The sequence below is a fragment of the Dryobates pubescens genome, chromosome 8, assembly GCF_014839835.1.
Source record: "Dryobates pubescens isolate bDryPub1 chromosome 8, bDryPub1.pri, whole genome shotgun sequence".
Taxonomy (NCBI): domain Eukaryota; kingdom Metazoa; phylum Chordata; class Aves; order Piciformes; family Picidae; genus Dryobates; species Dryobates pubescens.
Window position 1 is genome coordinate 4,324,462 of NC_071619.1, and position 17,134 is coordinate 4,341,595.

The following is a 17,134-nucleotide window of genomic DNA, read 5'->3' on the forward strand; positions in this document are numbered from 1 at the left end:
GAATTTTTTTAATGCTTTGTAAGAATGGATTGATGCTAAAATCCCCACTTCTGCTATGTCTAGGAGTATGTTTCTTTTTTATCTGTGTGACTAACCTTGTTTTATCTATTCAGCACTCAATAAATTATACCATTTGATGCTCAAAAATTGATTTAATATCAAATATCCTTTGATAGATACAACAAATCCAACATCACTTGTATTTGCAGGTTGTTTCAAGAACAACTTTGTAAAACAACTTTCACAACAATTTAGCCATTTTTGTTTGGAAGCTGTTCTTAGAAGCAAGCCAGGTTGGACAGGACCTTGGTCTAGTGGAAGGTGTCCCTGCCCATGGTGGGGCAGGGTGGAACTAGATGATCTTTTAGAATAGACCAGGTTGGAAGAGACCTTCGAGATCATTGTGTTCATTGTGTCCATCTAATCAACTAAACCATGGCACCAAGCACCCCATCCAGTCTCCTCCTAAACACCTCCAGTGATGGTGACTCCACCACCTCCCTGGGCAGCACATTCCAATGGCCAATCTCTCTCTCTGTGAAGAATTTCTTCCTAACATCCAGCCTAAACCTCCCCAGGTATAGCTTGAGACTGTGTCCTCTTGTTCTGGTGCTGGGTGCCTGGGAGAAGAGACCAACCCCTACCTGGCTACAACTTCTCTTCAGGTAGTTGTTGACAGCAGTAAGGTCTTCCCTGAGCCTCTTCTTCTCCAGGCTAAGCAACCCCAGCTCCCTCAGCCTCTCCTCACAGGGCTTGTGTTCCAAACCCCTCCCCAGCTTTGTTGCCCTTCTCTGGACATGTTCCAGCAAGTCAACATCTTTCCTAAACTGAGGGGCCCAGAACTGGACACAAGCAGTTCCCTTCCAACCCCAACCATTCCATGATTCTATGATTGTGTTGCCAGAGATCTGTGAGCACCACAACCACACTTTCAGTGTCCACAGAATCATAGTTTTGCTGAAAAAAAGAGGAAAAAAAAATCCTGCTGTGAAATGCTGGAGGACTCTGTGCAGCTTTTTTCCCAAAGAGATGTACTTCCATCAGCTGCTGGGATGCTGGGAATGAGAAATGTACAGAAGACAGGCAAAAGCTGTATAATCTGTTCCTTTTGAAGAAACTCATTATATTCTTCTGTGCTTGGTAACCTGCTTCATTGAAAGGCTGTGACAGCAGTGAATAGTTTTTTATTCTTCTTGTCTTTGCAGAGATTTCTGAAATATGAATATAAAAGGCTCTTTTTAGGAAAGGCAAAGATAGCAACTGCAGCTAGGGAAACTTATTGCCAGCTGAATCTGTAATAAAAATAATTTCCAAGTCTTTAGTACATGAACCAATAAGCATAACTGGAGAGGTTAAAGTGCTGTAAGCTGGAAGACTATACAGCTGCAATGAAGGAGGAGACTGCAGTGACAATGATCATAAAATGGTCTGGGTTGGAAGGGACCTCCAAAGGTCATCTAGTCCAACCCCCTCTGTAGTCAGTAGGGACAGCCTCAACTAGATCAGGTTATCCAGAGCCCTGTTGATTCTCACTTTGAATATCTCCAGGGATGGGGCCCCAACCACCTCCCTGGGCAACCTGTTCCAGTGTTCCACCACCCTCATGGTGCAGAACTTGTTCTTTAATCTAAATTTGCTCTTCTCTAGTTTGAAGCCATTGCTCCTCGCCCTGTCACTGCAGGCTGTTGTAATCAGTGTCTCTCCACCCTTCTTGTAGGCCCCTTTCAGGTATGGAAGGTGGCTATTGGGTCTCTCTGGAGCCTACTCTTCTCTAGGCTGAGCACCCCCAGCTCCCTCAGCCTGTCTTTGTAGCAGAAATGTTCAAGCCCTCTGATCGTTCTCGTGGCTCTCCTCTGTATCCACTCCCTCAAGTTCATATGCCTCCTACATTGAGGGTTCCAGACCTGGACACAGTACTCCAGGTGAAGTCTCACCAGAGCAGAGTAAGATGGCAGAATCACCTCTCTCTGCTGGCCATGCTTCTTTTGATGCAGGATGTAATTTGCCTTCTGTGCTGCAAGCTCACACTGCCTGCTCATGTCCAGCTTCTTGCCCATCAGCACCCCCAAGTTCCTTTCTACAGGGCTGCTTTCTATCACCTCATTCCCCAATCTGTATTGATAGTGAGGATTGTTCAGGCCCAGGTGCAGAACCCTGCTCTTGTTGAACTTCATGAGGGTGACAAACAAAACTTAGCTATTGTGTTTAATGGTGGTTTAGAAAGTACATACGAGGAAACTCTGAAGCATGAAACCATTACCTGAGGAGGTGTAATTGAGCAAATGGATACAATGCTTCATGAGGGATTCCTGAGTTGCCACTCTTACCTGCTTTCTCTTATTTTGTCTTAAATGTGGCATGGTTTTTAAAGATATGGCTCTCCCTGGCACCAGTATTGGGCTGGGTTAGGCTTCAGTGGGACCTGATCTCTGCATCTGCAATAATGTCTGTACATCTTGCTATCAAGTGCATTGAGAGCAATATTCACATGCCTTTATTCCTTCCAGATCTCTGATTGTCAGTGCTACCCCACCAACACCTCACTTAGACCTCCAAAATCATGTGAGATGTGCATCCCACTTTTCACTGCCTAGGCACGGTTTTGTGTACTTCTCACAATGTGCGTCTATGGCCCTGAAAGGGCACCGTGATCTTCAGCTTCCTCGTGACATTTTGATTGATGCTAATGGGTAACATGTATGTGGTAGCTCTGCTAAAATCAGAGCTAGGCTGGACAGCTATTATTTCATACTCTCAGCTAATGCCAGTGTAGCTGAGTCCCTTGTGTGATGAATTGAATGGTTTGAGGCTGCAGCTTTCTGGGGATCAGCTAGGGTAAGAAGTGCCCTGCAGATGCAAAATGCCATATATTAAATCACTCTTGACTGTGCTTGAGAGGTGGACAGTTCCAAGCAGGTGCTTGAAAGGAAACTTAAAGTAGTCATCTGCCCTGAACTAGTGCAGAAACCATGCTTCTCCACGAAGTCAGAGTAATACCCGTAACACGTACTGGATTTGGTGCTGAATTTACAGTGGTGGGTGCCTTGTTTGTCTGACAGAACAACACTTCCATGTTTCCCAGACAAGCTGTGTGACGTTTCTTCCTTCCTGCCACTACTCCCCTGCAATGTACTAAGCCAGCTGATGTAAAGCCAGTGAGAAGAAAAAACATTACTTCCAGACCCACTACAACTGAGTCTCGCATAAGGGCCGAGCTAATTAGCTGCCCTGGGTGTTCAGAGCATGTAGAGGACTTGGCTTGTACCATCCTTTTCAAAATCTCTTCACCCACAGGGTTTTTACATTTGAATCATTACCTTTCAACTGATTTCCTCTTATGCTTACCAAATAACAAACCATTAAACCCAGAGATTCCAAACAACCTGTTGCAATGACCACAAAAATGACAGACTTCCTAAGAAATAAGCAGCAAACCCGAAGTCTCTCTGGCCCCAGAGCAGCACATTTGACAGGGTGACCTTCTCAAAATGCCTCTTTTCTTTTGGATGAAATTTCCAAAGGAGGGAGATGGCAAGGAGAAAAGAATGCTTTGTTGTCCTGTCATTTATTTTCATCTCTATACTTAATTTTGATCTAGATAAAATGTAAGGGGCCTTAGTTCTTAATTTTATGTTTCAGACTGGGAATCTAATTGTACTTCAAGTACATACACGTAACAAATTGCTATTTGGCTCTTCTCATTGTATTTTTAAAGGGAGATACTGAGCTCCCTGGGAAAGGGTCTTATTTCTGAAACTAGCAGTCACATGCCTTCAAATCTTCTCCTTCTGCATTATTCAAAACACCTACAGCTGAGTGTGTAGCTTAGGCAACCTGGCTTGATATTGAATAATGTAGTCACTGCCTTGACATTCGGAAAGATGTCTGTACCCAGCAAAATGCTATTTTTATGCACGTTGTCTTGTTGCTTGAGGGATCAAGGAAAATTAGCCTGCATACAGTATTTTATTTGATTTTTTTTTCCTCTCTGAAATTGTACAATTTGGAGAAGTGTTTGTGTGTTCCTCTATTGTTTCTTTTCTTTTTCCCTCTGCTTCTGTTAATTATCTCAATATATTTCTAAAGCCTGCCATTAATTGCTGTTGAAGTGCATTTAATCTGAAGCAAAAGTTTCTGCAATTTAAGTCTCTTGTCAGGAAACCAAGCGTTAGGGTTGTTTGGTTTCTTATTTCCGAGGCTGTTTAATGGCAGCATAAATATTCAGCCTGGCTCTCAATAGGTAATTAAAGCTGACTATTGGCCAGATGTTCCCCTTTGTTCCCTGGAGCGGAGGGAAGAGCAGGGAGCAGTAGTCCCAGTGCTCAGTGTCCCAAGGCACGCTGTTCTCAGGTTTGGCAGGTTGTGTCAGTGATCCCCACGTCACGTCGTGTCCACAAGAAGATAAGCTTACAGCTGATGTGAGTGGTGGAGTGAGATGGTGTTCCACCATCCCTGCATCTTTTTAGTCTGTACAGTGTTGCTGAAGGCTTTTGAGATGAGTCAGGTGTGTAGATGTGAGGCAGCTTGCTGCTTAAATTTTAACTTTTGCGCCACACCCTCTGTCCTCAGAGGCAATAAAACCTGCAAGGAACAGAGCTAATGCCACGAGAGGAGGAAATCAGGGAATAGAGGGAGGTGTTGAGTTAGCACCTGCAGTCTGGAGGATTTTGCTTCAAAATTCCCTACTCCTCAGGGATTTCATAGGGATCCTGCCTTCTGTGAGTGCCAGCTTTGGTAGGAGGACTCAGAGGAAACTTTGGGTGGATTTTAGCTCGTGGTGAATGTCAGTGACCTCCTGAGCTGAGTTAGCAAGCAGCTAAGGCTAGGCTTGGAGTTAATGCCCTTATTTATTCCAGGTGAACTGTTGGCAGTACTTTAAAAATGGGAATGGCTGCTGAGGCTGGAAGGTATAAAGGAGAACTAGACCATGAAGCATGGGAGGAAAACAATTTTCTCACTCCAGGATTTTTCATGGGAGGATACTAGCCTCATTTTTATTCTCAGTCTTGCAATGGCTTCTTACTTAGTTTGGAAAAAGTCTTAAAACTTACTTATGGATCAAGTGACAATAGGGGTGTCTCTCTCCCAGGTCCTGGAGACCAGCTAATTGGCTAAAAACCACTGGAATCGAGTGATTCTGGCCCTGATGGCACTGCAGAACTACATGGGAGAGTTCATCCCAAATTGAAATTAATCCCATGCTGTAAAAGTTACCCTGATATGCGTGATTTAGGGGGATGTCTTAATGATTTGTGCCCGTTCAGGTTAAAAGGCACAGGGCCACCTCTGCAAAGATGATGGCTCTGTCCCAACAGAAACTCAGCACCCTTTTCCCAGCTCCCAGGGAGGAGGCAGAGTGTCACTTTCTTTGGCGGACGGGGTGCTCTTTTCATAGCTGTCACCGGGAGGGTTTTTCTGCTCCAGTAGCCGTGAAATCCGCATCTGGAGCTGGGCTGGGCTGCCCCTCGGAACTTCCCCCCTCGCCCCCCTCCTCGCCCATCGCCTCCGAGCGGCAGCCGCAGCCCCGCGTCCCTTGTGCGGCTGCGGGGAGGGGCCGCGCAGCCCCGCAGCCGGCGCGGGAAGCCTGTGAGCGCCGGGTCAGCCAAGGCTTCCCTTTGCCGCTCCGCACCGTCTCCAGGAAGGCGCAGCGGGGTGGGGACGAGAGGAAGGAGCGGAGGAGCCCCCCCGGGGTGGGCAGCGCAGCTTGGGCGCCGGCCCATGCCTCGGCGTGTGCAGTGAGCGGCAGCCGCGGAGCAGCGTCGGCGGGCGGCCGGGGCCATGTCGGAGCCGGAAAGCGGTGCCGCAGGTAAGGGGGGAGCAGCCCCGCGGCCGCCGGGCCCCCGCCGCAATGCAGGAGCGCTGCCTGCGGCGGGCGCGGCAGAGCCCGGACGCTGCTCCGGCGCGGCCCCGGCTTATCGGGGGAAATGATCTGGAGCCGGAGCCCCGTCCGGAGGTGGGGAAGGCGGCAGACAATGTCCCCGCGGCGGGGCCGGCCCCGCCGCCCCGACTGTGTCCGTGCAGGCAGGGCCACCGGCCCCCGTCGCTTCACCGGCGGGGTGCGGGGTGTCCCCGCGGGCACGGACGGCTGCGGCAGCGGCGATCTGGGCGGGGGGGGGGGGGGGGAGCCTGGCGTGGAGCTGAGCTCCGCGGAGCCCCACGCCCGCTGCGGAGCTGCCGCGGCGCATCGCGTCCCTGGGGGAAGCCGATGCAGCAGAGCGGCGGGCGGGGGAGGGGGGGTTCCAGGTGAAAAAACAATGCGGCGGAGCGGTCGGGGCGGGTGCGGCCCCAGCGCAGCATCCCTCCCCGCTGGGGTGCTTTGTGGTTCCATCCTCCCCGCGGGTCCGGGTCCCGCGGTCCCAGCAACGGCCCGGGAGAAAAGGGGAGGGCTTAGACTAACAATCAGGGGCTGGAATAAAGGAAGGCACCCCTTTTAGCGGATAGCCTGATACACTGAAAGAGAAAGACCTGGCCATTCGGTGGGAGAGAGAGCTTTGGCTGATATGAGAGCCTGAGCATCCTGGCGCAGTCTCGGGGACCAAAGAGTTCCCGACTTGGTGCAAGGGTCGGATAAAACCCGAGTGGTGGTTCTGTTTTACCACGTTAATGGGTCCGCGGGTCTCCGACTTTGCAAACTTGACGCGAGCCGAGAAGATCTGAGTCTTGTTTCGTCTAAACCAAGGATCCTGTCTTTTGGTCCGTTTGTGATTGCACAGTGCCTAATAAAAATAACACAGCCTTTGCAGGACAGGGGTGGTCTCTCCTTGTGTGGGAAGTAACTGGGGGAGGGAGGAGGGTTCCTAGGATACAAATGATATGGGTGAATAACCCTAAGGGAAATGCAGAGTCAGCCTGATTTAATTCGATCTATCCATCCCTTCATCTTCACTGTATGCTGCTAAGATTTGAGGAAATGGTAATGCTGAACCTAAGGTTCTGGCAGTATTGTATGGGGAAACTTAAAAGGTTGATTTTGGACAGGTCACAATGAGATTTGGGAAATATTTTGAATAACATAGGTTAGTTGTGGTGCAAGTGGAATAAGAGAGTCATAAAGTATCCATTTAAAAAATCCCAGAAAACAATACTTAGAAACTAATTGAATCTTCAACACGACTTGCTCTACTGGGTTCCCTCTCCCCTCCCAATCTAAATGTTCTCTTAGTGCTTTCTAAATAAATCTCTAAAGCCTGTTTGGTTTCAAGTAACCTTTAACAGTTTTCTAGCATGCAACTGACAAAGGGAAGAGCAGAGTGACAGATTCATTTGTCTTCTAGGTGACAGGGTTTGTTTTCTGCAAAGTTGCAAGGTTAGTGCAATGCAATACTGAAATTAAATAACTGGTGACATGGGGAGAATCTGTGCAGGAGGGATTTTGCTAAAAGACAGAGGACTGTGTAGTAGAGTGATTTATTATGCCAGAAATCTTTCTGTTCTTTACATGCACTGGAATGCTGAAGATGTCATGGGGACAAAAAAAAAGGCTTTGAGGATAAAATGTGATGTAGTGAGCGCTGTTGTATTGACAGTGAAGCTGCAGTCACTTATTGCAGCGTAGTACAATGCGTAGAAGAAAGGTCTATATGTAAAATAGCCAAGTGTAGTGCAGTGCCTGCCAGTCAGTTTTATAGCTTCAGTTAACACAGCACTGCGGCATCTGCAGCTTGCTTAGCATGAGCCTGGATGCAACGGTTTATACCCAGGAGCTGCTGCTTGTAAAGCTTCTAATTATACTGACTTCTGGCATTTTTAAGGCCTTTGGCTCATAACCGGGTGATGCCGATTCAGCCGACAAGTAGTGTCACCCTGTAAGCTTTCAGTCTGGATATTCAGTTCATTCCCACTGGGACAGCAGTTGGTGTTCAACAGAGCTGCTCTGCTCAGTAACTGCAAAGTTTCCTCAAAGCTGCAGTCTGCTGTAGTGAGGTCCCAGGAGGTCTATTCTGTCCAGAGGCTGATTTAGCCAATGCTTGTATGGCAGCTTTAAGATAGTCTAGAGGGGGTGATGGGGATGTCTCTCTAACACAACAGTTTCTGGGAGCTTGAAGGGACTTCTGCAGCCTTGGATGCTGGCTGAAGTTAGAGCTGCCTTCAGGAGGCCAGTTCTGTGCAGGAGGATCAGTTCTATACAGGAAGAAGTTCTATACAGAGAGAGTGATTGCCCATTGGAATGGGCTGCCTGGGGAAGTGGTGGAGTCACCATCATAGGAGGTGTTCAGGAGGAGACTTGATGGGGTGCTTGGTGCCATGGGTTAGTTGTTTAGGTGGGTTGGATTGGTTGAGGGGTTGGACACGATGATCTCGAAGGTCTCTTCCAACCTGGTTTATTATTATTAATGCTGCCTCAGCTACAAAAGACCTGAGCCCTGCATGTAAATGTCAAGATTTTGGATGCATTTCACTTTCTGACCATGTCACTGACAGCTGGGGTTATATGAGAGTTGACTGGTGTCTCAGCTTGTGCTCTTTTCTGCCAAATGATTTTTTAGTTTGGTGGGTTTTTTTCTGTTGAGTTGACATGACCTGTCATGGCCAACTTCTCCCACTCAAATGGGAGAAGTTGAGATTTTTGAGGCCCTTTATGGACTTCATATCTGCTGGAAGAATTAAGTCTGGATATTTTTTTGTTGTTGTTGTTGTTAAATTGTTACTATTTTTTTCTTTTTCTAAAGTTAGAAGTCTGGGCAAATAGTTTCAAATTTCCAGTTCTTTATTCTTCTAAATTCCCTTTTAGCTGTCCTATGCTATGATTTCACTTACTCTATCTATAATGGCACCCCAAAAATTTCCACTTCTTAAAAATACATTTTTTTTTTTTTTCAGTTGTAAAACAACAGCAACCAAAGGATCCCATCACCTCCATTTTCTGGACCTGAGTTGGTTCTGCCTTTTGATGATGTGTCAGATGGGATTTCACAAGTGTTTTGGCTTCAAAGAGCGCAACATTTATTGTTTTAGAAGCTTCTCTCCATGGCTGTGGTAGTCTGTTGGTATTGTGAAAGAACAGATTTGCTTTCTTGGGTATTCAAAAAAGCTGTGCTGGCTCTCAGGAAACAGGAATAAGGGAAAATGTGAAAGAGTTAATAATGTACTCAAATGATGCTGCTTCTGAATAGGAGAACAAAACCAGTCATGACCTTAATTAGGTATGAAGCAAGATGACCTTTTGTGGGAGCTTGGATTTATGCCTTTTTCTTCCTTTTTTTTAAATGTAAAGTAAATGTTGACATTTTCCATATGCAGCTTAATGAAAGTTTTAGAGTATCCATAAATTACTTCAGTTGCTTACTGATACAGCTTCTGTATGGCCCTCGTCACTTTCCTGTTGAACAGCGTTGCTAGCTGAAAAGAGAAACGGATTGAAGTCCAGGTTAGAGCACAATGGTGCAGCTCGTTGAGCTGTATTTCTCCAGTGGTGAAAGAGAGAGGTAGCAGGAGGGCTTGGAATCTGTTCCAGCAATGAGCTCTGAAGTCCATCGTTCATGATTATAAATGGTAGCTTGCTTCACAGATGTTTTACTGAAGAGTGTGCAGCTGTTTGGTGATGTAAGGCCACAGATGTTGGGTGTTGCGCTGAGGGAATGCTGCTGCTGAGGATGAACCTCAGTGATCTGAAATGCCTGTGGCATACCTGCAGACTTTATTGTCTTCACTGTGACAAGTGTCTTTACTCCTAGGTGACTAAACTGACAGTGGCTCTCCTCAGTGACCAGGCATATTTTTGATCTTAAGAACATTCCACACTTGTCATTACTCAAAATACATCACCTCTGGCTCATGTGCTGTGCTGTTAAGAAACTCAGTGACATGCATTTGCAATAAACAGATGCAAGTTTTGAATTTTGCCACAACTGCTCTTAAAGCCCTGATTTGACAGAGTTTTAAAATCGGGATGGCAGTGGTGAGCTGTGTAAGTTGTTGGTATTAAAACAGGAAATTCCTTCAAAGTCTGCCTCAAAGGGATCTGAGAAAGGTTTTCATGTAAATGGAAAGGAAAAATGCAGTCAGTTCTAATCAAGTAAGCAAGTAAATAAACTGAAATACTCAGAATAGAGAGGCCAGCATTCAGACTAGAAAGCCTTTGTTCTTTCCTGAGGACTTGGCTAAATATCCTTACTCAGGACTGCATCAGGGTGTGTCAAGGACATCAGAGAGCAGCTTTATGAACTGCATTGGTCTGCCCAGTCATCGGTGCGCTGCTGTGATCTGCTCGTGTGCAGGAGTCATTTGGTGCTTGTTGGCCCAAATCAGTAGCTCTGTTGTGATTGATTTGCAGGGCTCTGGGCACATGGATCAGTTCGAAAGGCATCTTAATTTACAACAACAGGAGACCTCGAGGGGCTTTTTCTTAGAGCTGTTTTTTCTGTTAGTAGTTCTTCAGCGCCTGTGTCAACACTCTCATACTGTGCTCTGCAGCGGCAGCTTCCAAGGAGTACTGAGAGAGATTTCTAGTAATTGTTATCAGTTGGAGTGCAGAAAGAAGTGTGTATGTGAGTGGTATTTGTAATAGCAATCCCATGTCATCTGAAGGAGTTTCTTCACTTAATCTCCCTGAAGAAAAACTGTCTCTATTGCAGGAGTCTACCCAGCCTGCATTAGTTTCCTTGGAGAAAGAGGCAGAGATAAATTACTCTGTTGCATGTCACTTCCTTCTCCTACAGGGAATAATCTGGGAATACTGCTTCACTTTGCCAGCTTTTTGATACATCTTGCATCCTTAGAGCAGTTCAGGACTACTGTCTAGCATTGAAGCCATTGTTTTCAAAAGATTTTACAGTCCTAAGCAATTCTTGCCCACCTGTCCCACACAGCCTTTCGTCATGAGGGTCTGTGCATTTGTATCCACACACACTTTCTTTTTTCCTGTTCCCTGTGTGGTCTGAAGAGTGAGTATTTGGGGATGTCTATCCTTGTTACAACAATTGGGCTGTTATTTCTCTATTAAGAGATAATGATAACATTAAAATCACAGTTTCTTCAGTACACCCGTGCCATCTCCAGTTCCTGTGACAATCTGGTCTTGTGGATTTCATCATCGTTTGAGGACCACTGATGTTTTCTCCACACTTAAATATGAAGAATACCTGTGGTTATGCTAGGCTGACTGGCAACTAGCCCTGTTCCCTGGTGCCAACCAGATCCAACAAATTTAACATCTCTCCCTCAAGTTTCCATGGATACCTTAGTAGAGCACATGCTGTAATCAGAACGGCAGGACATGCCATTTACAAAAGCTTTCAGTATTTTCATTATGGAACTGTTGCATTCAAAAAACCAACCTTTTGTAGTAGCAATCTTGCTTACTCAGCTATGCCTCTGTTATCATTTTAGCCATAGGAACTCCTTTGCAAGCTGTGCTGTTGGCTTGTTGCTGCAGTAGGATAACTTTGTTGTTGGTTATCTGGTTGGTCAGTTTTGGTCTTTGTGTGGTGTGCATGCACAGTCATGGCACTTGAATGTAAGCCTGAGGAGCCCTAGTTTAAAAACCTCTGGAAATGGATTTTTGGTTGGTCTCTGTGTGGTATCTATGCACAGTCATGGCAGTTGAATGTAAGCCTGAGGAGCCCTAGTTTAAAAACCTCTGGAAATGGATTTTTGGTTGGTCTCTGTGTGGTATCTATGCACAGTCATGGCAGTTGAATGTAAGCCTGAGGAGCCCTAGTTTAAAAACCTCTGGAAATGGATTTTTGGTTGGTGGCTGCTCTACAAATCCTAACCATATACTTTCTTCAGTCTGTGGCCTCTCTCTTAAGGTATTTTCCTTTAAGCCTGATTATCAGCTCATCTGTTTTCAAGATTGTAGAATAAAGATACTAGAGTAATACAAACTTACTTTGGTTTAGCTGTAAAGTGTCACTCAAGCTAAATCAATAGCTGTGGACTATGGATCCACAGATGACCTTGCTAATGAATTGTCAAATGCAATACCAATTTTTTGCAGTTTTGCCACAGCTAACTTTCTCTTGTTTTCCCACCTTTGAACAAAATCAGGTTTAATAGCCTTGGGGAATATCAGAGGACTTATATAGAGCGTTGCTCATGCTGACTACTGTGGGAGGTAATGGTTATTCTAGTCTGGCTATTCTTTTTACCCCATCTCCCTCTTTCTTTGTGTGGTTTGGCTTTTGGGTTTATTTACTTTTTCTTGGTTTTACTTTTGTTTGTTGTGGTGTTTTTATTTCATTTGTTTGGGGTTTGTTTGGTTGGGGGTGAGTCAGGGTGAGGCTGGGGAGAGAGGTTTTCTCTTGTCAGGACTACAAATGCCTGAATCACATTTGGCACTCCTGAAGATTACCAAAATGAAGGAGACAAAACATTTTCAAGTATTTTTTTCCCCAAATTCTAAGAAAAAGGAGTCACTGCATTCACCCAGCTTGATGCATTGCAAGATACTTCATGCTTGATAACTAAATAACCTTTCTGCCTTTGCAGTAAGTACCACCCCCAAAAAGTGTTCACATTCCTGTGTGCTGGGCACGTGGTCTGGAAAAGCTGAGCCCTATTTCTTGTTCAGTTTTTGAATACTGTTTCTTGGAATACTTTGATTTGGAAAGGTAAACCTAGCACTGAGTTGTTTTCAGGATGCCATTATGTCTTGAGATGGTTTGTAAATAGGAGCCTGCAGTAAACCAGAGAATTGATAACTCTCTGATATTTTGATCATGATTTCTAGAAACAAAAAAAAGCAACCAACTATCCCACCCCCAGCTGGTAAGTGGTGTTTTTCCCAAAGAAAGTGATTAGTGTCACAAATGCTCTGGTTTGTGAGTGTGGCCCTGGGAATTAGAGCATAATCTTATTAGTGCCATTCCTGACAACCTTGCAGTGAACCAAGTAGATGAGGTAGATGATGACAGACATGATGATGAAGGAGAAGCAGCAGGAAACCTTTGCTAAGGAAGATACTGTTTCATAGAACCTAGCTTCTGTACATCTGTGTTGCGTTTTCTGCTCCTGTCTTCCTGTTTGGAAGGAAGGAGGGAGGAGATGAGACAGACAGGAGAACTGTTTACAGAGGCAGATAGTGTAAGGAAGCCTAAAGGAGGCAAGTTTGTAGGAAAGCTTGTTGAAGGAAGAGAAGGTTAGTGAGTACATATTAAAGGTGTCTATTACTGAACTATACTATACCTATGCCATATTTAGATCCTGGAGAGTTATCTTCTACTTTGAGCTGCAAAATCTGTTGTTAACCCACCTTTATCACAACATGCAGCCTGCTCTCTCTAACATGTGAACCAGAATCAATTTTGTTTCTCCTGGCAGTAGTACAGGGGTGTGGAAGAGCTGGAATGTAGGAAGAGAGTGATTACTACAAGACACCTCTGCTAAGTTCCCCAAACACCAGGCTGTGGGGTGTGAGGAGGTACTGAGCAAGTTGGAACCATGTCAGGAATGGGAGGGAAGAAGGAGCTGACTGATCACAAAAGCTGGAAAGCTCTCTGGTCATGCAAAGTGGAGCTGAATTCAAGACCTCACAATGTAGGTGGGGAATAGATGCTTCAGAGCAGACTTAGCTATTGGTAAGGACCTGGCTAATGTTTTACGGACCCAGGTGTGAAGTGTGCATGGTTTAGTTCTTCTTACCAAGCATTAACAAGGTCAGCTCAAATCTAGGTAAAATAGTTTAGGCTACATCCTGTAAAAAACCCACCAAAAACCAGAAGTGAGCATAACCCATGCGGGCTTTTCAGAAGGTTATTTTGCAAGTTCATAGAATCATAGAATCAACAAGGTTGGAAAAGACCTCAGAGATCAAGTCCAACCTATTACCTAATACCTAACACCTCATGACAACTCAACCATGGCTCCAAGTGCCACATCCAATCCTTTTTTGAACACCTCCAGGGAGAGTGACTCCACCACCTCCCTGGGCAGCACATTCCAAAGACCAGTTACTCTTTCTGTGAAGAACTTTCTCCTCATTTCCAGCCTTAATGTCTCCTGGTGCACCTTGAGACTGTGTCCTCTTGTTCTGGTGCTGGTTGCCTGGGAGAAGAGACCAAGCCCCACCTGGCTACAATCTCCCTTCAGGTAGTTGTAGAGAGCAATAAGGTCTCCCTTGAGCCTCCTCTTCTCCCGGCTAAGCAACCCCAGCTCCCTCAGCCTCTCCTCATAGGGCTGTGCTCAAGACCTCTCCCCAGCCTCGCTGCCCTTCTCTGGACACGTTCAAGTATCTTAATGTCCTTCTTAAATTGAGGAGCCCAGAACTGGACACAGGACTCAAGGTGTGGCCTCTTGTACATTACTTTGAGCTTAAATTAGGTTCACAGCAAATAGGTAGTGTCTTTTGGTTTTTCTTTCCTAGTGAGGTGCAGGGAAATGAATGTTATCCCCAAACTGAGCGATGGGGGTGAACCTGGGGTTGTTTTTCTGCTGCTCTTAACAATAATGTTAAAAATTTAAATTATCTTAGAAAGCTTGATGGCCTAATGGAAAAGTAATTTCTGCAGTCAAACTGTAATTGTGATGTGAGGCAGTGGGAAAGCATAAATGGAAAAGGTCGAAGTTGTGATGAGGAGCATGTCTTATTTTTAGAATTTGATCCAAAGAATTGGGAGATATTTCTTTTCTACTTAGGAAATCAGTGTGCTCTGATTGGTATTGGTGGGATGAATACCAATTATTATGAAAGGGTATCAGGAAACTTGGATTTGTATCAGAGACTAGCTATGGCCATGTACTTAAGAAGGGAAGTGCATTGCAGTCTTCAACAAAGCGGCTGGATGCCTGCTGGCATTTTAAAACAAAGAACTCTGATCCCATGGATGGTAATGGCAGTGGTGTCACTGGTTTCAATAGAAACAGAAGGTTCTTATTCCTGTTATGAAATACAGGATCTTTTCATTATGCATAAGAATATTTTAAGTGGGTTTTGTATTTGCCCCTCTTTTTCTCCTTTTTTTTCTCTGTGTGGTGTTCCATAATTATTGTCAAAGGCCATCTTTGTATTTACAGTAAAATGCTCTAGGTTGTCCTGTTACATTTGGAAGCTGTGACATTTTGTGCCTAATGCAAAGCAAGCTCTCAGCAATAGGAAAAGCTGAGCAAGGTTTCCTTCATCAATGCAGCAGTTGCCAGCTAAGAGCTATATGGTAAATACTTTTCCCATCATGCAAACATCATTAGCAAGCTTTGCTTGCAGCAAAATTATTGTTGTGCCTCAAAATGCTATACAACATTTTGAGTGAAAAAACATGGTTCTAGTTCCATAGAATCAATAAGGTTGGAAAAGACCTCAAAGATCATCAAGTCCAACCTGTCAGCCAAGACCTCATGACTACTAAACCATGGCACCAAGTGCCATGTCCAGTCCCTTTTTGAACTTTTATTGTCAACCTGTACCCACATTTGCCTTGGGTATATCCTTGTTGTTGTTGTTGTTTTAATTTTAAATCCAGAGATGTTGCTTGAATGGAAAATGAAGAATTTGGCCAAGATTTTGGTATGACCAGCAGCTTGACTGAGATCATAGCTATATACAGCAGTCACTCTCTCTAGCTGCTGGAAGGCTGGAAATTAAAAATCAAACTTAAAGAAAAATGTTCATCAGATATGTGCAAGTGTTTGATCTGTGAAATGATCAGCATGCACCCAGTAGAATCAGAGTACAGAATACAGAATTAACCAGGTTAGCAAAGACCTTCAAGATCATTGGGTCCAACCTATCACCCAACACCATCTAATCAACTAAACCATGGCACCAAGTGCCTCATCCAGTCGTTTTTTAAAACCTCCAGTGATGGTGACTCCACCATCTCCCTGGCCAGCCCATTCCAATGTCCAATCTCTCCCTCTATGAAGAACTTCTTCCTAACATGCAGCCTAAACCTCCCCTGGTGCAGCTTGAGACTGTGTCCTCTTGTTCTGGTGCTGGGTGCCTGGGAGAAGAGACCAACCCCCACCTGGCTACAACCACTCTTCAGTTGTAGATGGCAACAAGGTCTCCCCTGAGCCTCCTCTTCTCCAGGCTAAGCAACCCCAGCTCCCTCAGCCTCTCCTCACAGGGCTGTGCTCCAGACCCCTCCCCAGCTTTGTTGCCCTTCTCTGGACACCTTCCAGCAAGTCAACATCTTTCCTATACCGAGGGGCACAGAACTGGGCACAGGACTCAAGGTGTGGCCTAACCAGTGCTGAGTACAGGGGCAGAATGACCTCCCTGCTGCTGCTGAATATTCTGTTAGCAGAGAAGCCACTGCTCTGGCATGCTGCTTTGCTCTTGAAATGAACAATTTCCTTGATATGTGAAGCAGAAAATTGTGCTGGTACCTGGTGTAGCTGAATTATACAAAAGTTAAATATTTCTAGAAGCTGGATTCAATAGCAAAGAGAAGATTTTGTGGATGTGTTGAAATTTTTTTAGAACTGTCCTTAGTGACTTGTCATGGTGAGGTTTAGCAGTCATCTCTCTTAAATGTAGTTTGAGCCTGTTGTCTTAAAACTGATTATCTGGGACTGTAGTGGTCACAGGATGTTAGGGGTTGGAAAGAGCCTCTGAAGATCATCGAGTCCAACCCCACTGCCAGAGCAGGACCAGAGGATCTAGCACAGGTCACACAGGAACACATCCAGAAAGTCCACAGACTCTCTGGGCAGCCTGTTCCAGTGCTCTGTGACCCTTCACAGTGAAAAAGTTCCACCTCAGCATGAGGAGGAACCTCCTGTGCTGTAGTTTATATCCATTGCCCTTTGGCCTATCACAGGGGGCAGTTGAGCAGAGCCTATCACAGAATCACCAAAGTTGGAAGAGACCTCAAAGATCAAGTCCAACCTGTCACCACAGACCTCATGACTAAACCATGGCACCAAGTGCCACGTCCAATCCCCTCTTGAACACCTCCAGGGATGGTGATTCTACCACCTCCCTGGGCAGCACATTCCAATGGCTAACAACTCTTTCTGTGAAGAACTTTCTCCTCACCTTGAGCCTAAACTTCCCCTGGTGCAGCTTGAGACTGTGTCCTCTTGTTCTGGTGCTGGTTGCCCTCTTCACCCCCAGTTCTCAGATATTTATAAACATTTATTAAATCCCCTCTCAGTTTTGTCCTCTCCAGAATAAAAATCCCCAGGTCTCTCAGCCTCTCCTCATAAGGCAGTGCTCCAGTCCCTCAGTCATCCTGGTTCATGTCTGGTAATCCAG

The 17,134-nt window shown here is 45.4% G+C and overlaps 1 protein-coding gene across 1 annotated transcript in view; it reads left to right on the plus strand.

Annotated features, from left to right (window-relative positions):
• The first annotated feature begins 5,560 nt into the window (after nt 1-5,560).
• Nucleotides 5,561-17,134, plus strand: part of HSPA12A (heat shock protein family A (Hsp70) member 12A) — a 65,695-nt gene continuing 54,121 nt past the window's right edge. Inside the window, exon 1 of the mRNA XM_054163633.1 lies at nt 5,561-5,806. Within this exon, the coding sequence (XP_054019608.1) occupies nt 5,779-5,806 (28 nt within the window). The 5' untranslated portion in view covers nt 5,561-5,778. The remainder of the gene's footprint in view (nt 5,807-17,134) is intronic.